Below are 25,765 nucleotides of genomic sequence, written 5' to 3'. Positions count from 1 at the left end.
CGGAGTTCACCTCCAATGAGAGGGGAAAGGGGCGAGTAACAGTATACTCAAGGTCACTCACCGTAGCCCTGCGGGTCTTCACTCTATCCTCGCGGCGCCACAGTACGCCAGGAGGGTATCCCAGTCAATCCCAACCGGCCTCTGATCGAGAATGAGTGGGAACACAACTTGTTCACTTAACTATTGTGTGCCCGCCCCGTCATGGGCTCTACTACTAACCACAAGGTCGCCAACTGGTGTTTCCGGTGTCCAGTAACACGTCAGTGGTTTTGTTGAATTGTGGTAACAGTGGCAAGGACACACTCAATAGATCTGATATCAGGCAGGTATTTACTTCTATCCCTATTTGCTTTCAGGTTTTATAAGCCACAAGAAATATGGAGGGTTTTATTAGCCACAAGAAATATGGAGGGGATGATATAAACACCAATGTACTTTGTATTTTACTTAAAACTCATTCAAAGACATCACAAGATTATATCAAATAAGAAAACAGCTGTTCCAAGCGGAAGTCGCTCGTTCCCACACATATAATCATGAACTCGCCAAGCTGGCAATGCTCCCCCTCGCGTCAATGTCAAAATCAGCTGGGCCGCGCCCTTCTCGCCGTGTGAACGTTTATTGCTTGTTTTCCTGGCGTCACACGCTCTGTTTCTTTAAATTCTCAAAGATCACTAGAAGTTCGAACACACAATATTTGCGACAATAGCACGTAAATACTTCGCTACACTGATCTTGAGCTCAATCAAACATTTCTATATTAAAGGTCACAATAATTCACTGTCATGGTATTACACACTGCCCTTCATTTAATGATAACGTATGCAAGTATATATCACTGGAGTTCTCAGTAATTCTTTTCGTGGGCGATAACACAATTAATCACTGCACACATGAATGATTATTCAATACACAAGCATAGACATATATATATATATATGGATGAATCATAGACATCAATAATGGTAATAACATAGTTACTGGGCACATAGCCTAACTCCAAATACTGGCCTATTTATATATATATTCTCTCACTAAATGATCATATTAAAGTCTCATGAAAGACGTTATCAACACAGTAAATTCATCAATTACTCCGGGTGCCTGCATACACCAATAATAGTAATAAATTCTGTGAGCACTCTATATAGTCCCACTCTGCACACTGGTGCCTTACTGTGACATAGGTGAGCCTTGCTCACGACATACAAAATCCTCTGGCTAAATAATATAGCTGACTAAAGGGGAATTGGGAGGGAAACTAGAATCACCTACTTCCACCTATCCTCCAGTGAGAGTTGAGTTGTAGCTCCTGGTCCTGGCTCCTGCCTCGTGTAGGGAACGCCCCCACACACACTCTGTCGTGTCCTCCAGGAACTCAATCAACGTCCCACCATAAGTGCGTCGTCTCCATGCCTTTTCACTGCAGGTCCGTGCTCCTCCACAACTTCTCGTTGGGTTGGAGTCGGTCTCCAGGCCGTCAACTTCTCCTCCCAGCTATGGCTGCCCTCCTACGTCTCGGCTGCAGTCGTTCGGATTCCCGATTAGTTTTCTTCTTCCGCTGCTTCCCGGTGGCTCGGTCCAGCCACTACGCCGTCACGTAGGTGAACTGCCTCAGATGTCGCATACGTCACTGCACAGACTTCACTTCTTCTTGCACAGTACCTGTCCTGGAGCACTTGTTGCTCAATATCCCGTCGATTCCCTCTCTGGTCCAACACATGAACGAAGGAAGACCTCACAGAGTACTTGCAGACTTCGGGTGATGCGTAAAATCCACGGGAGCGGGAAACAACTGTCAAACTGACAGGACCAATCTTCGCACGTCCAACCACCTTGACGTGTCGTGTCAAACTGATTCCCTCCGGAGGATTGGCCCAGCCACTACATCATCACTGTGGAGCTATCAGCCGTTGCATACGTCGCTGCCTAGACTCCACTCTTGCACAACACCTGTTCCTGGAGCACTTGTTGCTCAATATTCTGTCAATTCCTTCTTCGGTCCAACACATGAACGAAGGAAGACCCCACAGGTGTTGGCAGGCCATGGGTAATGCGTAAATCCTCCGGAGTCGGGGTAAACTGTCCAACTGACAGGACCCCCCAGCGCACGTCCGACCTCCTTGATGTGCTGTCTTAGACTGATGGCGCCACCGCGGCGATGACCGGACCCCCCTTCCTTCGTGACGTCATATTCGCCATGGGAGGTTTTCATTGGCTCCCTGTGCCACGTCGCTGTCGGCGACCAATCTGGTGTCACTGACGTCACACAGTTTTGGCGGCAAAACAGAAGAGCCAGCGCCATATTGGCTTCCTAAAGGGCCTAAACCACAGCCCAAAATACTCTTCTTTTACAAATTTCTCGGCACTCCGAGAACACTACATTCTCCCACATATACCAAACTGATGCCTGCGACGTAGAGAACGCTCGGGTAAAGTGGACATGACTCTTACAGCAGGCATGGGAGAAATGGGGGGGAACACCGTCACAGTATGTAATCACTAGGAACCTCCTCTCTACAATCAGAGGCTCACTGCCCTGAACGTCTCCAGATTCTTCCAGGATTATCTACCAGAATACTCTACAAATCTTCCAGGCTGCTGTACCACGAAGTTTTCCTCGGATGCCAGTGGTACTCCACCACTGATTCCACAGAAACATGTAAATCGTCACTTCACTGCTCCTCTTCCCACAGTTTGAGATCCACCTCCTCACTATGAGGCTCTGCTCTTTGTCAGAGCTCAACATCCACTCCTACAGCCATTGAAGTTCCACTCAGTAACTTCTTCTCTGGCCTCAACGTTCTCCCATCAACTCCTTCCTCAGACAAACCTGCAACCCATTGACACGCCAATAAAAATATTTCCCTGCTAACATATAACTAAAATATTCACCTAACATAATATCTTCACTCTACACCTCTCTGATCCCCGAATGCCGTGTGGGACTTCCCCATTCTGACGAATCCATGCTTAGCCACACCCGTCCGGGCCTAGAGGCAGATACCGCCGCCGTGAGCCCACCACCCTCAGTCAGTTAGCCACGGGCCTGCGAAGAGGTTGGATGCGTCGCTCCGCCCTCCAAGACGTTCCTCCATCTTTACTCTCTTATTTAAACTTTCTGCTTCAATACAATATGCCTAATGTATCAATAAACACTCGCTAACGGTAGCTTGGCACACGACCACTACAGACAATCACTGTCAACTGGATAAAATGGGCTTACCACAGAATTTGTTCAGTCGAGGGTGCTCCCTGGCCGATACTCGACAGGGCACTCATAAGCTGCCCAACGAAAAATGCTTCAGTACTACTTTACCACTCTTCCTGCAGTCCACGACTTGAGCTGACACGTCTACAAACTTATTCCACTGTCGAAAAGTCCGTCCACTTCCGTCTTCTTGAAGGTATATCAAACAGGGGTTCTTCTCCACCAGGAGCTTTAACGGAGCACGCGTTCCCCTCATGATTTCTTCAGCTCAATTGAGGTCAAGCTTCCCCCCCTAAAGCGAGCCTCACACCTCCAGCAAATTCTCCACATCCCATGTCAAGTCATTTATTTATATCCTTGTTTACTGCCCATACTTTTAAACTACTCGTCAAATTGAACCGATTGTTTATTATATAAATATCCAGGACTATATCTCCTTGACTTCTTAGTTAGGTCAGGCCTGGCAGAATAACTCTCAGGGAGTAAACTCATGTGTGTTGTGTTTAGGTGTGTAAAAGTGTTGAAACACAGGAATAATGTGTTTAGCAATACACAGCAAATTTTGTCCGTTTTTAAATACAAAACATTCTTGTTGTCCTACAACCACAACACGTTATTCCCGTGTAGCAACACTCACCAAATTCTTGTACTGCAACACTCAAAACACCTCATTTCTGTATTGAAACACTCTCATCATGCTTTTTGTGTTGCAACACTTACAAGTTATTATTCCTCTGTGTTGCAACACTCACAACACGTGTATGCATTCGTGTTATATCTGTGTAATTTTGTTTCTCTTTGAATGTAGATGAAGGGAAAATATTTAAAACATAATTTAAAATGCTTTATAAAATAATTGTCGGTCCATCTGGTGTTTCTGGCTTTCAACGTTTGAGTCCAACTATAAGAAAAATCAATATGTGATCTATACGTCAAATACACTGATATTGTCTTTATTTACTGTCATTCGTTCATTACTAAAAACAAATTGTATAGAGATAATTTCAATCATGTTATCATTGTAAAAACAACAACTTGAAATGTACAAAATCAGCCTCAGGTCTTATTAATATTTTTACCTTTGAACAAGAAGAAACAATGATTATTAGGGTGAACACATGTAAGTGAACACGTCTAGGTGAACACGTCTAGGTGAACACACTAGGTGAACACGTCTAAGTGAATACACTAGGTGAACGCATAAGGTGAACATCTTACTTATAAACAACCTGTCCAAAAAAAATTATTAATTAGACAAATGCAAAGTTCTAAACTTTGTTGATATATCTTGAATAATTGGTGAGAAATTTATACACTTCATTTTGCTTTCATTTATTTAGATATATGCTGTATATAAAATATATTTTTGTTCGATCCCCGATGGTCGAAGTGGTTGGGCACCGCTCCTTCAATCCGTTCTTATATATCCCAGCTCATCCTAATATCCTTAACAAGCGCTATAATTATACTAGAGCAGTACTTTCACCTCAATATTACCTTACCTTACCTTACTTCGCCTCCTCACAGGGAATTTTTCTCCTCACTGATTTTCTCTCATCATGTCTTATATGTCACATGATGATGTATGATGATGATGTGGAGGAATGTATGAGTGATGAGTTCTTCATTATAAGCAGGAAGGGTCGTGGCCAGACTGGGAGGTCGTATCCGGTGTTCACGCGGTCACCAGTTCGAACTCTCTGAACGCCATTTGAGCTTCCTTTTTCCATATATTACGCAGATAATACTCTAGTTTTAATCTAAAACTATTTTTCATCTGTTTAATTAAATTTTAAATATTCAATCACATTTTATTTACGAATTCTAGAAACTTTTATATATTATGTAATTTATTAGTCATATTCTATTGCGAAACAGTAATAACGTGTTGTGAGTGTTGCAACACAACACCAACGTATTATGAGTGTTGCACCGGTCTGGAAAAACTTATTACATTACATAATTTCCGTGTTAGGAGTTTTCCAATATGTTTTTTTTGTGTTTTGCAAATCTCACAACATCTGATCCCAGTGTTGCAACCCTCACAAAATACTATTCCTAAATCTTGCAAAACTCAGAATATGTATGTATGCATTCGAGTATGCCAACTAATAGAAAAATCTGAATCTAATCTATTCGTCATATATACTGATAATACCTTTTTCTCTAATCTTTCAATAAAATTTCTACCATGCGATAAATACTAAAACAAACATGAACATTACAAAATCAACTTAAAGTATCATAATTATTTATGTTTTAAACAAGATGAGAGATTGATGATTAGTGTAAGAACATCTAAGTGAGCACATCTAGGTGAGTACATCAATGTCAAAATCTATGCCTTTGCAATTTTTTATATTTTATTGGATAAATACCAAGTTTAAAACCTTATTCATATACCATAAAGAACTAGTGAGAACAATTGTGTACAATTCAGTTTGCTTAAATTTATTAGATCTGTGCTGCTTCTAAAATACGTTTGTGTTCGATCCCCCAATGGGGATCGAACAATACCTCGAACAATACCGATCAATACCTCCTCTCGCTTCTTGCAGAGTCCGCGTTCGATCCCCAGATGGTCAAAGTGATAGCTTCCATTCATACATTCCGTCCTTATATATTCCGGATGATCTTAATATCACTTCAAAGTGCTATATAATCATACAGGCCTAGTACTTTCACCTCATAGTTTCCTTACCTTACCTCACTTCCTCACAAAAATTCTTTTCCTTCCTTATTTTTCTTCGCTTGCTTCAAATGTCAATTGATGACGTATGATAAAGTGGATGAATGTATGACTGCTGAGTTCTTCATTAAGCAGGAAGCGTCGTGGCCTGAATGGGAGGTCGGACCCGGTGTTCACGCGGTCACCAGTTCGAACTCCACGGTACACAGACCTTCCTTTTTTCCACATATTGACTATATACCTTCACACATGAATATAACCCATCATAATGAGACAGACATTGCAGCCAAATTAGCGTGCAACAAAGATGAAGTTGAATTAGATCTAGGTATTCCCATCTCTACAGTCAAAACTGTATTGGTCCAAACACTCAGGTCTGATAGGAAAGAAAGTACTGACTCCCAAAGACCTGAAAGTACTAGTATTAATAGCTATGATTTGTTCAGATCTGAAACCTATATCTATGGGCAGCACAAAACGTCCATCAGACTGTGCGACACAGTGGTTGCAAGGATCAGGTTGGGTTACCGTTACCTGTGGCAAGTGGCTACAATTGACGGATCTCCCAATCCTGAGCACTCCAGGTGCAAACTCTGTGAGCATAACTGCGGCTGATCTCCCACACTAGAATACCGAATGCCCAGTTATTAGACCTTTCAGACCAGTTGGCATGAGGTACCTGGAGTTGCAATTACATTATTCACTCTCGTATTCTTGATATCCTCATATTGCACCCAAAATTTGCCAGTGCATGCAAATGATAATGGTGGTATGACTAACCATCCTGCAAGATGGGGACTTTTATTACCACTGTTACCTTACTCACTCTTGTGTTGATGATATCCTCAAAATGCATCCGGAGTCTGCCAGTGCAGACTGCCTATCATATGCCTCTGTATGACTAACCATCCTGTGTGATTGGGATTTTTTAGCATCAAGTAGTGACCTTTTCACACACTGTACTCCACTTCATATAGATCAGGGTAGCTGCACAAATGCAGATGTACCTAATGTATTATTAAAAAAAAACGTATATTGACTATGAAATAATTAAGTTTTAATCCTGTTTTAATCCTTCATCTATTTAATCACATTTTATATGTTCAATCACGTTTTATTTATCAATAAATATGTTTAAAATTTTCTCTTTTCATCACTTCATCTTTATTTGTTGTCGTCATTTATTTATTAACCCAATCACCCTTTTCTAGATATTTAATCACGTATATTTATCTGTTTAGTCGCCTTTATTAATTATTCAATGGGAAATAATTTTTCCCCACAGTTCGAACTCTCTCTTTGCATCTTTCTTTTTCCCTTTAGTTTATAAATAATAGTTCATTTATAATAATTTAATCACAATTTTCATCTACATAATCACATTTTCAATGTTCAATCATGTTTAATTTCTCAGTTATGGCAACTTTATTGAATCTGTTTATATGATTTTATCTATTTTTAATGCCTCATTTACTATGCAATCACCAATTTTTTTTACATTTAATCACTTATAAAAAAGTGATTAAAATATAAATGATTACCAAAATCATTTATTTTTTTATATTCACTAGTTAAAACCTTCAATATTAGTCCTATCCTATTTATTAGCTGTTCAATCTTATACAATTTGTTTCTTCAGTCACATTTTATTTATTCATTATCTTTATTATTCCTCTATTTATTCACTTGTTAGTTATATTTTCTATCACCTTTTGTTGATTTATTCAATCGCTAACTTCAATAAAATTTAAATATTATCAATAAAACATTAAAATCTCGCAAGAATACATCGTTAAACACTTGATGGGAATGTGAGTTGTGAGTGTTGCAACACGCTCCTAACGTGAGTGTTGCATCACGGTCCTAACGTGAGTGTTGCATCCCGATCCTAACGTGAGTGTTGTATCACGGTCCTAACGTGAGTGTTGCATCACGGTCCTAATGTGAGCGTTGCATCCCGATCCTAACGTGAGTGTTGCATCACAGTCCTAACGTGAGTGTTGCATCACGGTCCTAACGTGAGTGTTGCATCCTGGTCCAAACGTGAGCGTTGCATCACGGTCCTAACGTGAGTGTTGCATCACGGTCCTAACGTGAGTGTTGCATCACGGTCCTAACGTGAGTGTTGCATCCCGATCTTAACGTGAGTGTTGCATCACGGTCCTAACGTGAGTGTTGCATCACGGTCCTAACGTGAGTGTTGCATCCCGGTCCAAACGTGAGTGTTGCATCACGGTCCTAACGTGAGAGTTGCATCATGGTCCTAACGTGAGTGTTGCATCTCGGTCCTAACGTGAGTGTTGCATCACGGTCCTAACGTGAGTGTTGCATCACGGTCCTAACGTGAGTGTTACATCACGGTCCTAACGTGAGTGTTGCATCCCGATCCTAACGTGAGTGTTGCATCACGGTCCTAACGTGAGTGTTGCATCACGGTCCTAACGTGAGTGTTGCATCACGGTCCTAATGTGAGTGTTGCATCCCGATCCTAACGTGAGTGTTGCATCACGGTCCTAACGTGAGTGTTGCATCACGGTCCTAATGTGAGTGTTGCATCACGGTCCTAACGTGAGTGTTGCATCACGGTCCTAACGTGAGTGTTGCATCCCGGTCCAAACGTGAGTGTTGCATCACGGTCCTAACGTGAGAGTTGCATCATGGTCCTAACGTGAGTGTTGCATCTCGGTCCTAACGTGAGTGTTGCATCACGGTCCTAACGTGAGTGTTGCATCACGGTCCTAACGTGAGTGTTACATCACGGTCCTAACCTGAGTGTTGCATCCCGATCCTAACGTGAGTGTTGCATCACGGTCCTAACGTGAGTGTTGCATCACGGTCCTAACGTGAGTGTTGCATCACGGTCCTAATGTGAGTGTTGCATCCCGATCCTAACGTGAGTGTTGCATCACGGTCCTAACGTGAGTGTTGCATCACGGTCCTAATGTGAGTGTTGCATCACGGTCCTAACGTGAGTGTTGCATCACGGTCCTAACGTGAGTGTTGCATCCCGGTCCAAACGTGAGTGTTGCATCACGGTCCTAACGTGAGTGTTGCATCACGGTCCTAACGTGAGTGTTGCATCTCGATCCTAACGTGAGTGTTGCATCACGGTCCTAACGTGAGTGTTGCATCACGGTCCTAACGTAAGTGTTGCATCACGGTCCTAACGTGAGTGTTGCATCCCGGTCCAAACGTGAGTGTTGCATCACGGTCCTAACGTGAGTGTTGCATTACGGTCCTAACGTGAGTGTTGCATCACAGTCCTAACGTGAGTGTTGCATCCCGGTCCTAACGTGAGTGTTGCATCACGGTCCTAACGTGAGTGTTGCATCACGGTCCTAACGTGAGTGTTGCATCATGGTCCTAACGTGAGTGTTGCATCTCGATCCTATCGTGAGTGTTGCATCACGGTCCTAACGTGAGTGTTGCATCACGGTCCCTAAAGTGAGTGTTGCATCACGGTCCTAACGTGAGTGTTGCATCCCGGTCCTAACGTGAGTGTTGCATCACGGTCCTAACGTGAGTGTTGCATCACGGTCCTAACGTGAGTGTTGCATCCCGGTCCAAACGTGAGTGTTGCAACACGGTCCTAACGTGAGTGTTGCAACACGGTCCTAACGTGAGTGTTGCATCACGGTCCAAAAGTGAGTGCTACATCACGGTCCAAACGTGAGTGTTGCATCACGGTCCAAACGTGAGTGTTGCATCACGGTCCTAACGTGAGTGTTGCATCCCGGTCCTAACGTGAGTGTTGCATCATGGTCCTAACGTGAGTGTTGCATCCCGGTCCTAACGTGAGTGTTGCATCACGGTCCAAACGTGAGTGTTGCATCACGGTCCTAACGTGAGTGTTGCATCACGGTTCAAACGTGAGTGTTGCATCACGGTCTTAACGTAAGTGCTGCATCACAGTCTTAGCGTGAGTGTTGCACCACGGTCTATATTATATGGTTGACCGTTACTCGCTGAGTCCTGTTTGACAGAAAACTGAGTATCCAGCGTAGTAGGGAAGATGAGGACTAGAACCACGCGCGCCATCTGCCCAGGTGAGCCTCGTGGGGGTCACCTGGGCAGGTGGCGCGCAGGTGTCTAGTCCTCAAGGGTTTGGGGGGATTTTCCCGGAAGTTTGGCGCGTGTCGGAGGTATGTGGTGAGCAGGTGGCGCGCGCGGTTCTAGTCCTCAGGGGTTTGGGGTCCTTTTTCCGTGTGTTTGGGTATGTGGTCGGGAAAGAGTGGAGGATATGTTGTTGTGGATGTAGGAGAGTATGTGGAGAAGTAAAGAGTAAATGAATATGTATGTATGTTTGGCGTAGACTTAATCCTGTGTGAAGATAATAGTTTTGATGATAGTAAGTAAGTAAGCTATGTAGAGGCTGAGTGTATGTGAGAGGGGTCCCAACATAGTCTGTTATGTTGTTTAGGGTGGGGGAGGGGTGAGGGAGGGAGGGAGGGATGGAAGAGTGAGGGGACCTTCCCCTCGGCATGAGACTGCTGAAGGGTCATTTGCGGTTTTGACAAACCATTAGCTCCCCTTACAGGAAGCCGTAAGTGGGAGAGGATGAGAGAGTAGAGTCCAGCAGGAGGGATGTGGTCCATTTGCCTTAATCGTTTTTTCAAGTCTATTTTCTTCGAGTTATGCAGCTGTGTTTGGAGATGCTGCATGAGGGTAACAGTTGGGTCATACATGGTATGAAGTGTGGAGGAGGAGGAGAAGGAGGAATAGAAAGAGAGAGCAGTCACTCTTAAGTTGTGAATGAGATAAGGTAAACAGTTGGTGGCGTAGGAGTGTATAGGTGATAGAGTTGGACGGATGTGAACCATTACCCTTAAGCGTTTTTCAATGTCCGCGGAGGGGTGTGCGTATTGGTTACTGGTTAGAGGGTAACTGAAGAGTCTTTTCCAAGTAGTTTGGTTATATCTTCCCCTCCCGGAGGGTAGGCAATGACTGCCATTACTTCCTCAGACACGGCGGAAGTAATGGCAGTCACTGGTTAGAGGGTAACTGAAGAGTCTTTTCCAAGTAGTTTGGTTATATCTTCCCCTCCCGGAGGGTAGGCAATGACTGCCATTACTTCCTCAGACACGGCGGAAGTGGTTGGGAATCCATTACCCACTGCGTTTTCGTTAAGGAAATGGAGATGTGCGCAACATACAAATTCCAAAATGCAGTCCTGGGAGTTTGACACACATTGATTAACAAGCTATCTGATTATTTATACAGCTTCTCTCTCTCTACATTATATGCGGGTTACATAGTGTGTCAAGAACTACCTACGTGTTGCTAAACAGTCCATTCTCACACAAGGCAGTCATATGGGCAGTAAAGGCTTGCAGAGACTCATAAAGGAGTCCAGGACTGAACCCCAACAATTCATTTTTAGTTAAGCAAGTTACAATCATGACGAGCTAGTTTTATTCTTGTTAACTGTGATCACAACATCTGCTGGCTCAAATAAATATCATTGAAATGTATGCATGTCTCCATCACCTCTTCTTCCTACACCCATTACTGCTGTGCAGACCTTGTATCACACAACGGCGTTATCATAGCAAGACAATGTCGCAGAATGTTCAAGACTCCTGAATGAATGAAACGGCATGCCATCTCGTTAAGGTCCAACCTTCGCGGCGGTTTGAGACGTTGTGAGATTGATGGACTAGGTAGTGGGATGGCCTTACCCTCTCCCCATCCACCCCCACCTAACCCCTACCCCCTCCCACCCCTATCTTCTCTCCTTACCATCAAGTATCACTACACCCTTCCCAGACCGGATGTTCTGTGCAAAGCCTTAGTATTATTTCTGATCATATGTATAACCTTGTATCGCAATGTGACCAACATGGTATCATCATTCTTCGCTCAAATAGCATTTTTTAAGAATATCCAGTCATAAGCTGGTCTTCAATCTTATTATTATAACAAATCATAATTTGTTGTAAACACAACTGCATGGGATATACATAGCAGTCAGTGGTTTCTCTCTCTCTCTCTCTCTCTCTCTCTCTCTCTCTCTCTCTCTCTCTCTCTCTCTCTCTCTCTCTCTCTCTCTCTCTCTCTCTCTCTCTCTCTCTCTCCAGATCATTTAATAGTTGGGGGAAAGTATCATCATTTCCTTTCTCCTGCTGCCGCTGTTCACATATCTTTTTTTCATTTCACTTAGACTGACAGCGCACCAGAGGATGGACGACTAATGTCAATTTTCGAGCCCCCATCACTCTCACCCTTATAACCTTGTAAGGTAACACGACCAACATGATGACATCGTTCTTTGCTCAAATATCATTAATGCAACGTGAACAATATAGTAACTTCGTTCTTTACCCAAATAACATTTTAAGAGTAACGAGCAACTTTCTGTCCGATGTCTGAATAATGAAATGTAAACCATGTTTAGCCATTACATCCAAACACAATAAAATATTACCACAAGCTTGTTTAGTTCTTGTATCACATAACGTAACGTAGCGTTTATTCAACAACTGATAGACATAGCATAATATAGCTTCATATTCACTGTGGTAAAACAAACATACACATCACGGTCAGTCCTCGCTATACCTCAAACGCGCCGTTCATTCTCTCTCCCTTAGGTGTGCAATGTTCCACACATACAAATTCCAAGCAAAGTAAACATATATACGACAATATGGAAAAACACAGCCTTGATACTATTATTAAATTGACTTGTTCATTATCCCCGAGTTCAAGGCTGTCTCTCTTAAGACCTACATCATCCAAATGTAAACACCAATCGATGAGAATAAGACCGGATGAGTCGATAGTGAAATAGCTCTGGGCTATGTCTATTTTCAGTTCTTGTAACACAGTCAATGTAACGTAATGGGAAAACAGACTTTCTACTGCCTACATAAATAGCATTTGAAAATGTATGCAAGTCTAGATAATCTCCTATAGCCCTTACATTCTAAACACAAATAAAATATTAGCACACGCTTGCATCGCATTATATTTTCATTAAGTAACGCGCAGATCAACTTTCTGGCTGTTGTCCGAATATCATTATTGAAATGTGAACCCCATTTAGCCAAACACAATATCTCCATTACATCTCATAGCATATAAATATTACGGTCTGCAAGTTTTTAGCCCTCTGTAACACAATGTAACGTAACGTAACGCAAATCAACTTTTTGCAGTCCAAAATGTCATTTTGAAACGAAAAGTGAGGCTTAGTCCATCTCCATTACATCTCTTACCATATAAATATTGGTGTCTACCAGTTTTAGACCCTGTAACACATTGTAACGTAACGTGGTAATCATCCTCATATTTCTAAAGACCAAATAACATTTTTAAATGAAAGTATGACTTAGTCCATCTCCATTACATCTCTTACCATATAAATATTGGCGTCTACCAGTTTTAGCCCTCTGTAACACAATGTAACGTAACGTAGCGTAACGCAAATCAACTTTTTGCAGTCCAAAATGTCATTTTTAAATGAAAGTATGACTTATCCCATCTCCATTACATCTCTTACCATATAAATATCGACCTCTACCAGTTTTAGCCCTCTGTAACACAATGTAACGTAACGTAACGTAACGCAAATCAACTTTTGCAGTCCAAAATGTCATTTTTAAATGAAAGTATGACTTAGCCCATCTCCATTACATCTCCTTCCATATGAATATTACGGACTACCAGTTTTAGCCCTCTGTAACACAATGTAACGTAACGTGAAAAATCAACTTTGTCGGATGACCATATAACAATATTGAAAATGACATCCATGTTTAGCCATTACATCCAAACACAAGAAAAATATTACCGCTTTCTTGAGAAACTTATATGTGGAGATCAGATCTCCAGAGTCCACACAATAAGCCGCACATCACACATCTTCTGTTTTCAAATCACAGCTCGCATCTAATTTAATGTTATTTTTTTTTTTTTGCAGAAACTATGTTATGAGAATATGCTCAATGTCGGCAATTACTATTCGTATCATCAAACTCCTTTCAGTCAACAAAAACAAGCAGAGGTGCCGCATAAACCACTAAAGATTTGATGTATGCAAGGTACATCATTTTTGACAATTCTGTCGCCGACTCACCTGAGCGAGATGACTGCGCACAACAGTACCCGAGCATTCTTAATAATTTTATTCAAGCACTGTTAACATAGCATAATGTAAGATTTTTTTCACATTTCATATCGCGTGTGTAGATTAGAGAGAGAAGGCAAACATAGCTTGCAGCTAGTCAAAACTTATCATAACAGTTATGATTTCACAGAGTTTTCAACCTTTGCCAGTTTTTCAATGTTTTCTCTTCACTCGTGCTAAGTGAGTCAGACAAAATGTGACATTTCATTTCATTATTACCCAGGCAATATGCTATTAGCTAGATAGTCAAAACATATAACAAGCATTATTTCACAGGAACTTTTTTTCTAGCAAATATGATTCCTTTAAGCAGTTCAACAAATCAAACACCAGCAGTCCGCAAATTCCCTTTAGTCAATAATCATCTTTTACAGTATTTCTTGACTAAAATAGCACTCCAAAACATAAGTGGTCATTTTTATTCTCACTGTCACACTATAGTCAATAATTTGTTTCGCAGAGTGACAAGTTATGCCTAGTGACGAGATTTCACGGTGAGCATAGTTTAAGAGAGTTCACACTGTATTAATTACGGTCACGGTTATCTTATGTTATGTTTATGAAGATCATTACTTCTTATTTTTAACATTTTTTCTTGCCCCACAGCTTTTCCGTCTTCTCATATTCTTTTTCAAATAAAGTTCGCATACTGTTTTCCAGTAGATTGGCTTCACATTACATATATTAATCAATTTTCAAATTCAGTTCAGTTTCTTTTCAATATCACAGCTTTGTTGTCCCCCTGCCAGTATCTAGTTCAAGACCTCTTATTATCATTGTCATTAATACTGCTATCATCAACCATGTATTGGATGTCTCAGACATTCAGTTAACAACAACTTAGTAAGTGTTTAATGAACGCGAGAATCACTTCATGTGCGCTCATTTTAGTTTAGTTTAAAGTTTTCCATCTTGAATTAATACTACTATCACCAACTATGTATTGGATAGCTCAGACATTCAGTTAACATCTCAGTAAGTGAAAATCACTTCATGTGAGCTCATTTTTAGTTTAGGATAAGGTTTTTCCATCGTGAAATACTATTATCATTAACCAGGTATTGGGTGGCTCTACCATTCAGTTTACATCTCAGTAACTGTTTACTGAACATTGTTATCCCTCCATGCGACCTCATTTTTTAGTTTAAAGTTTCTCCATCGTAAAAAATAAAATATTACTATCACCAGCCATGTATTGGGTGGCTCAACCATTCAGTTTACAACTCAGTAATAGTTTACTGAACATAGATATCCCTCCATGTGACCTCATTTTTTAGTTTAAAGTTTCTCCATCGTAAAAAATAAAATATTACTATCACCAGCCATGTATTGAATGGCTCAACCATTCAGTTTACATCTCAGTAACTGTTTACTAAACATTGTTATCCCTCCATGCGACCTCATTTTTTAGTTTAAAGTTTCTCCATCGTAAAAAATAAAATATTACTATCACCAGCCATGTATTGGGTGGCTCAACCATTCAGTTTACAACTCAGTAACAGTTTACTGAACATAGATATCCCTCCATGTGACCTCATTTTTTAGTTTAAAGTTTCTCCATCGTAAATAAAAAATAAAATATTACTATCACAAACCTCGTATTGGCCGGCTCCAGCATTCAGTTTACAACTCAGTAAGTGTTTACTGAATGCAAAATCGCTACATGTGTGGTCATTTAGTGTAAAGTTTCTCAATCTTAAAATATTGCTATCATCATCAACCATGCATTGGCCGGCTCAGTCTTTCAGTTTACAACTCAGTAAGTGTTTACTGAATGCAAAATCGCTACATGTGTGGTCATCTAGTTTAAAGTTTCTCAATCTTAAAATATTACTATCATCATCAACTATGCATTGGCTTGCTTAATCTTTCAGTTTACAACTCAGTGAGTGTTAACTGAACGCTGAACGTCGAAATCATTTCCTGTGTGGCCATTTTTTACTTGAACCCGTCTCCACTCCAAACCGGACCTGCGGTCCGAGTCAGGACCGCAGGTCCTGACTCGGACCGCAGCAGGAGAAAGGAAATGATGATACTTTCCCCCAACTATTAAATGATCTGGAGAGAGAGAGAGAGAGAGAGAGAAACCACTGACTGCTATGTATATCCCATGCAGTTGTGTTTACAACAAATTATGATTTGTTATAATAATAAGATTGAAGACCAGCTTATGACTGGATATTCTTAAAAAATGCTATTTGAGCGAAGAATGATGATACCATGTTGGTCACATTGCGATACAAGATTATACATATGATCAGAAATAATACTAAGGCTTTGCACAGAACATCCGGTCTGGGAAGGGTGTAGTGATACTTGATGGTAAGGAGAGAGGATAGGGGTGGGAGGGGGTAGGGGTTAGGTGGGGGTGGATGGGGAGAGGGTAAGGCCATCCCACTACCTAGTCCATCAATCTCACAACGTCTCAAACCGCCGCGAAGGTTAGACCTTAACGAGATGGCATGCCGTTTCATTCATTCAGGAGTCTTGAACATTCTGCGACATTGTCTTGCTATGATAACGCCGTTGTGTGATACAAGGTCTGCACAGCAGTAATGGGTGTAGGAAGAAGAGGTGATGGAGACATGCATAAATTTCAATGATATTTATTTGAGCCAGCAGATGTTGTGATCACAGTTAACAAGAATAAAACTAGCTCGTCATGATTGTAACTTGCTTAACTAAAAATGAATTGTTGGGGTTCAGTCCTGGACTCCTTTATGAGTCTCTGCAAGCCTTTACTGCCCATATGACTGCCTTGTGTGAGAATGGACTGTTTAGCAACACGTAGGTAGTTCTTGACACACTATGTAACCCGCATATAATGTAGAGAGAGAGAAGCTGTATAAATAATCAGATGGCTTGTTAATCAATGTGTGTCAAACTCCCAGGACTGCATTTTGGAATTTGTATGTTGCGCACATCTCCCCTTCCTTAACGAAAACGCAGTGGGTAATGGATACCCAATCACTTCCGCCGTGTCTGAGGAAGTAATGGCAGTCATTGCCTACCCTCCGGGAGGGGAAGATATAACCAAACTACTTGGAAAAGACTCTTCAGTTACCCTCTAACCAGTGACCAGTACGCACACCCCTCCGCGGACATTGAAAAACGCTTAAGGGTAATGGTTCACATCCGTCCAACTCTATCACCTATACACTCCTTCGCCACCAACTGTTTACCTCATCTCATTCACAACTTAAGAGTGACTGCTCTCTCTTTCTATTCCTCCTTCTCCTCCTCCTGCACACTTCATACCATGTATGACCCAACTATTACCCTCATGCAGTATCTCCAAACACAGCTGCATTACTCGAAGAAAATAGACTTGAAAAAACGATTAAGGCAAATGGACCACATCCCTCCTGCTGGACTCTACTCTCTCATCCTCTCCCACTTACGGCTTCCTGTAAGGGGAGCTAATGGTTTGTCAAAACCGCAAATGACCCCTCAGCAGTCTCATGCCGAGGGGAAGGTCCCCTCACTCTTCCATCCCTCCCTCCCTCACTCACCCCTCCCCCACCCCAAACAACATAACAGACTATGTTGGGACCCCTCTCACATACACTCAGCCTCTACATAGCTTACTTACTTACTATCATCAAAACTATTATCTTCACACAGGATTAAGTCTACGCCAAACATACATACATATTCATTTACTCTTTACTCCTCCACATACTCTCCTACATCCACAACAACATATCCTCCACTCTTTCCCGACCACATACCCAAACACACGGAAAAAGCACCCCAAACCCCTGAGGACTAGAACCGCGCGCGCCACCTGCTCACCACATACCTCCGACACGCGCCAAACTTCCGGGAAAATCCCCCCAAACCCTTGAGGACTAGACACCTGCGCGCCACCTGCCGAGGTGACCCTCACGAGGCTCACCTGGGCAGATGGCGCGCGCGGTTCTAGTCCTCATCTTCCCTACTCAGCGTCCTACTTTACCGGTTATTCCCATTGACTTCATTTTGTGTGCTATCACGCCATTGTCACATTTATCGAAAGCCTTTGCGAAGTCCGTGTATATCACATCAGCATTCTGTTTTACATCTAATGCCTCAGTGACTTTGTCGTAGTGCTCAAGTAGCTGTGAGAGGCACGATCTTCCCGCTGGAAATCCATGTTGGCCTGGGTTGTGAAGATCATTGGTCTCCATGAAATTGGTGACCTGACTCCTAATCACTCTCTCAAATATTGTTATGATGTGCGATGTTAGTGCAACTGGTCTATAATTCTTTGCCAATGCTTTGCTCCCTCCCTTGTGTAGAGGCGCTATGTCTGCTACTTTAAGTGCATCTATGGAATATCTCCTGAAGAAGAGAGCAAAGTTCATGTTGACCAAGGACTTTCAATTATCTTTTTGAGAGCCTAAAATTCATACTGATATCATCTCTCATTCTGAAGTCCAATAACTTCGATGACAGATTCATATTACCCATCGATGCTTCAGACTATGGCATAGGGGCAATGTTGCCACAGAATGATACAAACGGGAATAGAACACCTTATGGCATTTTATTTTAAGAAATTGAATGATTGTCAATGAAATTATTCAGTTATAGAGTAAGAAACACTGTGGTTGGTGAGCGCTGTGCAGCATTTTGATGTCTATTTGACAAGTAATGGTCATCCAATTTTGGTCAGAGCTGACCTTAAACTATTAAAATTTCTAGCACAGTTCCATTATAAGACTCTCAAGTTAACCAGATGGAGACTTCACCTCCATCAGTAAGAACTGTGTATTGAACACATAAGAGGAATGCAGAATGTGGTAGCTGATGCCTTGAAACGAACCTAACATTCTAATTTTTATTTATTTTTTGGTAGAAATTAAAACAAGTTCTTTAAGGGGGGTAGGGGGGGGGACGTGTGATGATATTGACGCCATCTGTTGAGGGAGGTGTGACAATAACAACGCCGCCTGTTGAGAGGCTCAACAAACATTTTCTGTTCCCCTGTGGAAGGTTTAGGTCGTAGTTGATCCCGGTGTAGTTTCTGTCATGTTAATAACATTTTTGTCCACATAAGAGATGTGGAGAGTATCTTGGTCAACAGGAATCATTTCAATCAGGACAGTCCTGCACTCAAGACGTGTTCCAGCGGGAACAAGGGAAGTCGGTATAGACAGTGAGATGTCTGGAAATACTTAGTGAAGTATTGTTGATTGGACTGACGTTCCCCAGGATGGCCAAACTGTGTTACGAAGTACTGGCTGTCTGCTAAAGCTTGTTGTAAGTCTGTTCTAGAGACTTCTGCCAGTGTGCTGTTGGAGACTTCTGCCAGTGTGTTGCTGGAGACTTCTGCCAGTGTGTTGTGTTATGATCCCAGGTAGCTGAAAAACGAGTCTTCACCCTTTGAGAATTATTCTATCAGGCCTGACCTGACTAAGAGGCCAAAGAAATATAGACATGAAGATTCATATGTAAAATAATGGGTTGGGTTTGATAAATAATTAAAGAATGTGGGCAGTGAATATGAAAATAAGTAAATGACTTGATATAAGATGTGGAGAGTTCGCTGGAGGTGTGAGGCTTGCTTGAGAGGAGCTTGAGCTCACTTGAGCTGAAGAGATCGTGAGGGGAGGGCGTGTTCCGTTTGAGCCCCTGGTGAATAAGCACCCCTGTTTGATATACCTTCAAGAGGAAGGAAGTGGACAGACGTCTCAACTGAGGAATAAGTTAGGAGGCGTGTCAGCTCAAGTCAGGTACTGCAGAAGGTGTTGAGGGGGCATAAAGCAGTTCTTCGGGAAGCCTGAGGCGTCCTGAGTGTCGCCGCCCCGTCAGAGAGCGCCCTGCAGGAGACCTTATTGTGGTAAGCACATTTTTACCAGTTTACAGTGATTGCATATAGTTGATCATGTGCCCAGCGATCGTAGCGAAGGTTTATTGATACATTTGGCATATTTTATTAAGGCAGAAGGCCTTAAATAAGAGCAAAGATGGAGGAACAGCCTGGAGGGCAGAGCGACGTCCATCCACTCAGACCGCTGGAGGGCAACTGAGGGGCCAGCCGCCAGCTGCCAGTGGTGAAGTACCATTGTTGCTTAAGGAAGACTTCATGGTGTAACAGCCTGGAAGAGCTGTAGCGGATCCTGGTAGATAAACCCGGAATAACCTGATGTCAGGGTAGTGAACTTCCAGATGTGGAAGGAAAGTTCTTGTTGACTAATTGTAGGGAGTTGGTAGAGTGTTTGGTTGTCATTAGCGTGCAAGACGCAGGGAAAGGTGAGTGATTGATTACCATTTTTGTGCTAAGAAGTACATACACTAAAGTATAGTTACAACCGTAGGCTGGATTACCTGCAGAGACATACATATGTGTTCTAGGACTGATAGGGCGATTGATTGATCATTGTTGTTTATGAAGGAATATTTCTGTTGATGTTTATAGAATTATAGCCATTGGCTGAATTGCCTGCAGATATTTATTCTCTCTCTCTCTCTCTCTCTCTCTCTCTCTCTCTCTCTCTCTCTCTCTCTCTCTCTCTCTCTCTCTCTCTCTCTCTCTCTCTCTCTCTCTCTCTCTCTCTCTCTCTCTCTCTCTCTCTCTCTCTCTCTCTCTCTCTCTCTCTCTCTCTCTCTCTCTCTCTCTCTCTCTCTCTCTCTCTCTCTCTCTCTCTCTCTCTCTCTCTCTCTCTCTCTCTCTCTCTCTCTCTCTCTCTCTCTCTCTCTCTCTCTCTCTCTCTCTCTCTCTCTCTCTCTCTCTCTCCGGTGTCAAAATTAAGCATGTTTGGGAAGATTATTACAACCAAACTTGTTCTCATACTATTTGATATTACAATTAAACTTGTTCTAATGCTGATCGCTGTCACAGACAAGTTGGTCTCATACTATTCGTTGTTACAAACTAGTTCTTCTCATATTTTTCAATGCCAAAAGTAAGCTTGTTTTAATATTTTTTGTGGTTTTCAGAGCTGAGTTTGTTCTCATTCGTTTCATTATCAAAAGTGAAACAAGTGACAGAGGAGAGTTTTCTAAATATGAAAAATAGTGAAAAATTTTTAAGCAAATCTCTCGTTATTTGGCATCAGAGTCGTGCAGATTTCATCTCAATACGTTAGGAAATTAATTATTTACGATTTTGATTAAATAAATGTGTGCACGACGGGCGGCAACTCTTACTGATAAAGATAACACCTCCTATTTACTGGCATTCAGGGATAAAGAGACGCAAGTAACTGTCCGACGCACGAAGAAGAAAAGTAAGGCGGGTCTACAACGTGGATATGCAGCTGGTGCCACCTGGAGGGCCAGATTTCACACATAATAATGAGTTAGTATGTTATTATGTTGTATTTTATGATATATCATATAAATACATTGCCCAATGGCAATATGTCTTATGCTCCATTGTACGGAAAGCTGACAACCACTTTTTTTATTTATTTTGATTTTTTTTCTGTTTTTATGCGGATTTTATTGTGACTTCTACATCTTGGAGAATGCATATCTGGCACTAAACTTATGAAGTTGGACCGAAATTGGTCAATATGTTAATCAGGCACAGGTGACAGAAGTTGTGACTTTTATTTATTTTGTTGGTCGATTTAGTTAGATTTTAAATTCTATTCTCTTTGTCTATTTAGGTTGTATTGAGGAATGAGGACCAAATGTGGACCCACTTATATATATGGGCAATAAAGTTATTGGAATATGTTTGTTATAAGAACATAAGAATGGGGGAAACTGCGGAAGGATGAACATAAGAATGAAGGTAACTGCAGCTACCCATTCGAGGCAGGTCCTATTTACCACCCAATATCATTCATATATATGTCTAACCTATTGTTAGACAGTTAAGAGGCCCAGTTTTACAGTTATCCCTAAGGTATCCCAATATTTTTTTTTCCTTGACTTCATTTCAATTTTCCTACAACTTTCTCATATTCGAGTATGAATGCCAAGCTATCTTAATTAAAACTTACAACATATGTCATAAATTCGAAGTACTATATACATTGTCGTAAACTTTTTCTCAATGAACAGAATTATCAGCTTTGAGACACTGTCAAAAATTAAGATTCTGACTAATTCTAACCATTTTTACATATTATGTGGAATGTTCATAGTTCTAAGGTGTTCTTGTTGTCGTTTAATCGTAAAGTCATAACGTTTGGAGTTATAATTTTTGGGGGAATTAATTTTGCACATATTTGGATGGCAACATTGAAAAATGTTTTACAGTAAACTATACTCTCAAACAATATTTAGCTACAAGAAACATAAAGGTTATATGCCATTCTGAGACCACAATGAATAAAATAACAATTGGTTACATATTAAGATTTTGACATCAAATTTGAAATCTTTAAATCAAATTAGGAAAAATTGGAGCATTTACCACGAAGATATCCCCCCCCCCTCCCCGTTCAGCTCATTGATGCCGTGAGGGGGGCTTGGTGGGCGGCTGCCGGAGTGTGATGCTCCTTGGGACAATCTCTGTCCTTTTGTGGCCTTGTTCTCCTGCTGCTGTCCTCTCAAATTGTACTGAACAACTTTTCATTTTCCTTCTGTTTCGTTTTTCTCCCCCCTCTTATCCTATCTGCTTGTAGTTTCCAGTCGACCTTTTGCTTGTTTTGGTTATTCCTTTGGACTTCTATTTTGACGCCCGGGTGCTTGAGGAGGCATACTCTTACACCCGTAGAACTGTAGTACCCAACATCGAGAGCGAGTGGAACCTTTTATTGTCACTCCTCCTTTCGTCACTGAACCCGATCTCGACGGGCTGACGGTTCTTAAGGTGGCGTTTGTGGGGCGTATACTCACGACGCACCCCTAGGGGGCCCCGGCAAGATCGGCGATAGCTTCTTGTTGGGTGTCCTGCCTCTAATTGTGGTTCCATGGTGGGTGTGGGGGCACATTCGTGAAATGAATGTTTCTATTTCGTACCTATGTTGTATTTTGTTCCTCCTTTACCTTCTCAGGCTCGTGGGGTGGGCAACCAAGCCCCCAAGTTGGTCCGTGTTGGAACAACAGGCTCTGTAGCCTCCGCTGCATTGGACCCCGACGTTGCTCCTCCTTTGGCCTCTCTGACTACTCTCCTCCCTCCTCTGTGGTTGGGTCGAGCCCCAAGCCCCCAGTGGTGACTACCTCGTCCCCTGGCACTGCTTAATCTCTAGTTGTGACTCCTGCGCCTTTTACCCCTCTCTGGGGGTTTTCAACGCCGTCCTCGACACGGCCGCACTCGGTCGATTCCTTCCACTCTGAGGCCTATCAAGCCTTGTTTGGTCCTGCTTCGTGGGCCAAATACTTTGATCTCCTCTCTCTTGATTCTGTGCCTCCTGACGATTTCTCCCTCCATCGACATCTTGTAGATTTTGTAGATGCCTCTGTTACCTTCAACCCCACTCATCTCGGTACATGTGTCGTTGCTGCTCCTTCTCAGAATGCAACTTCCCGCTTGGCTGTCTTTTCCTGCCTTGGCGAGACCCCTGTTCGGGTCTCAAAGAACGCTCAGTTGAATGCCAGTGTTGGCACTATTCTCCTCCCGCCCCATATTGCAACCGGTGTTCGGAATCTGCAAGATTGCCACGATGATATTCGGCATATCCTCGAGACCCAGGGCCATTCTGTCCTCCAGGTGGACACGTTAACTCGTCCCCCTCGTAGTCGTCGCCGGCAACCCCTTCGGGTTGTGAAGATCACCTTTGATGGTAGGACCCTTTCACCCCCTGTCATTCTTGCTGGTGCCAGGTGCTCTGTCCAGGAGTACATTCCTTCTCCTAGGCTCTGTAACAAGTGCTGGAGGTTTGGGCATGTTGCCTTCCGCTGCTCTGGGACTATCTTTCTCTGTCCTTTGTGTGGGGGTGAAGGTCACTCTAAGTCGGAGTGCACTTCTCCCCAGGCTCGCTGCCTCAACTGCGGTGAGGCCTATCCTACCTTCTCCCGTGCGTGTATACATTACAAGCTTGAGGCAGCCGTCCTCAACTTGAAACACCGGGAGCGTTTATCTTTTCCTGAGGCGAGGAGCCAGGTTCGCCAGCTCCCGCCTTATGCTACCGTCTCTTATGCTCGCGTGTTGCGCTCCTCCTCTCCTCGTCCTTCCCACCTTCCTCAGACTCACAACCGTTTCCGGGCCTTGGACCCTGATACGCCCACTGCCCCCTCCTCTGTCCTCTGTTCCTTTGAGTTCTGTTCCGACGGGTCGCCCTCCTGGTCCTCTGTTTGGGGTTCCCCTTCTTCCTACCCGGTCTGTCATGTCTCCTGTGTCTTCTTCCTCGTCTCCCTCCAATCCTTCTTCCCATCCTTCTCCTCCGTCAATTGACTCTCCCCGCCGCCTGTCGGTGTGGGCTGATGTCCATCGCTCTCCTAACAGCCGTCGTGTGTGCTCTCGTTCAGCTTCTCCTGGTGAGACGCCGGAATCCGTTGCCCGGTACGTAGTTGCTGGGACACCGGTCTCTTTAAGTCAGAAGCGTACGCCTGGCTCCTCTCCTTCCTCCTCCCCGGCGGGTAAGAAGGCTTCGCTTTCTTCCTCGACCCCTACTACTGTACTACTGGCTCTATTGCTCCTTCCCCGCCCATTTCAGTAATTGCACCCCCGGTTCCTGCTATGGAGGTTTCTTTGGCCCCTGCTTCCCTCTCGGTTGCTGCCCTTGCTGAGGTGTGCTTCCCTCTTTCTACTCCCCCTCTTCCTGTTGCTGTCCTTGACTGCTCCTCTCCGTTGTCTCCTCCTCTTCCTCCTCCTCCGGACTCCGCCCGCCCACCTCTGGTCTGTTCTCCCGCTTCCTTCCCTCCATCTTTGCTCAGTTTACCCATGCCCCCTAACCCTGACTTTGCTGACCCTGATATTCTTTAACGTACTATGTTGCTCTTTTGCCTTTGTTTCTTCCTTGTTCTCTGTTGTTGTCCTTTCTCTTCTCATCGATGTCTATTCTTCAATGGAACGTTTGAGGTTATTACGCCAATTTCCTCGAACTCCAACATCTGATTTCGACATTTTTGCCCCTTTGTGTCTGTCTCCAGGAGCCGATGCTTGGTGCTCGTCCTGGTCGCTTTCATGGCTATTCCTTTCTCTTCCCCCCCCCACACATAGCTGTTGATGTGGCTCCTAATTCTTCTGCTCTCTTGATTCGCTCTGATGTTCCCTTGGTCCCCTTACTTTTTCCTTCGCCTCTCCATTGTTCTGCTGCTCGTATCTTTGTGGGGAAATGGTACACAGTTTGTTCCATTTATCTCCCCCAGAGTGTCCCGCTTTCTCTTCCTGATCTGAAACACCTTCTGGACTCCTTGCCGGAGCTGTGCTCCTGCTTGGTGATTTCAATTGTCGTCATTCTCTTTAGGGCGATGTTTTGACGACCACCCGGGGTCGCCTTCTTGAGCCGTTTATCCTCTCTTCTTCCCTTGTTTCTTCTGAATTCTGGTGAGCCCACGTATTTGGACTCTCGGACTCGCACCCTTTCCTGTCTTGATCTTTCTCTTTGCTCGTCTTCTCTTTACTTAGATTTCACGTTGCAGATTCTTGATGACCTCCATGGTAGTGACCATTTCCCCATCCTTGTTTCCTTTTACTCTTTTCGCTCTCCCCTCTCCTTCCCTAGGTGGCAGTTTGCTAAAGCGGATTGGAACCTCTTTACCCTCAGTGCTGCTCTCTCTGACCTCTCCCTTCTGCCTCTCCTCGCACTCTCCTCCTTTTTCATGACACTGAATTGACGCTGCCCTCTGCTCAATTCCTCGCTCTTCCTCTCGGGGTCCACGGAAGTGCGTTCCCTGGTGGTATGCACACTGT

At 43.1% G+C, this 25,765-nt stretch overlaps 1 protein-coding gene across 1 annotated transcript in view; it reads right to left on the bottom strand.

Annotated features, from left to right (window-relative positions):
• Window positions 1-2,735: 2,735 nt before the first annotated feature.
• The window catches only part of LOC138359030 (golgin subfamily A member 6-like protein 2), a 55,921-nt gene continuing 32,891 nt past the window's right edge, over window positions 2,736-25,765 (bottom strand). Inside the window, exon 4 of the mRNA XM_069317740.1 lies at window positions 2,736-2,833. Coding sequence (XP_069173841.1) covers window positions 2,736-2,833 — 98 coding nt within the window. The remainder of the gene's footprint in view (window positions 2,834-25,765) is intronic.

Source organism: Procambarus clarkii, chromosome 1 (genome assembly GCF_040958095.1).
Source record: "Procambarus clarkii isolate CNS0578487 chromosome 1, FALCON_Pclarkii_2.0, whole genome shotgun sequence".
Taxonomy (NCBI): domain Eukaryota; kingdom Metazoa; phylum Arthropoda; class Malacostraca; order Decapoda; family Cambaridae; genus Procambarus; species Procambarus clarkii.
Note: the sequence above shows the minus strand (reverse complement) of the source record. Positions and strands in the feature narration are given on the sequence as shown.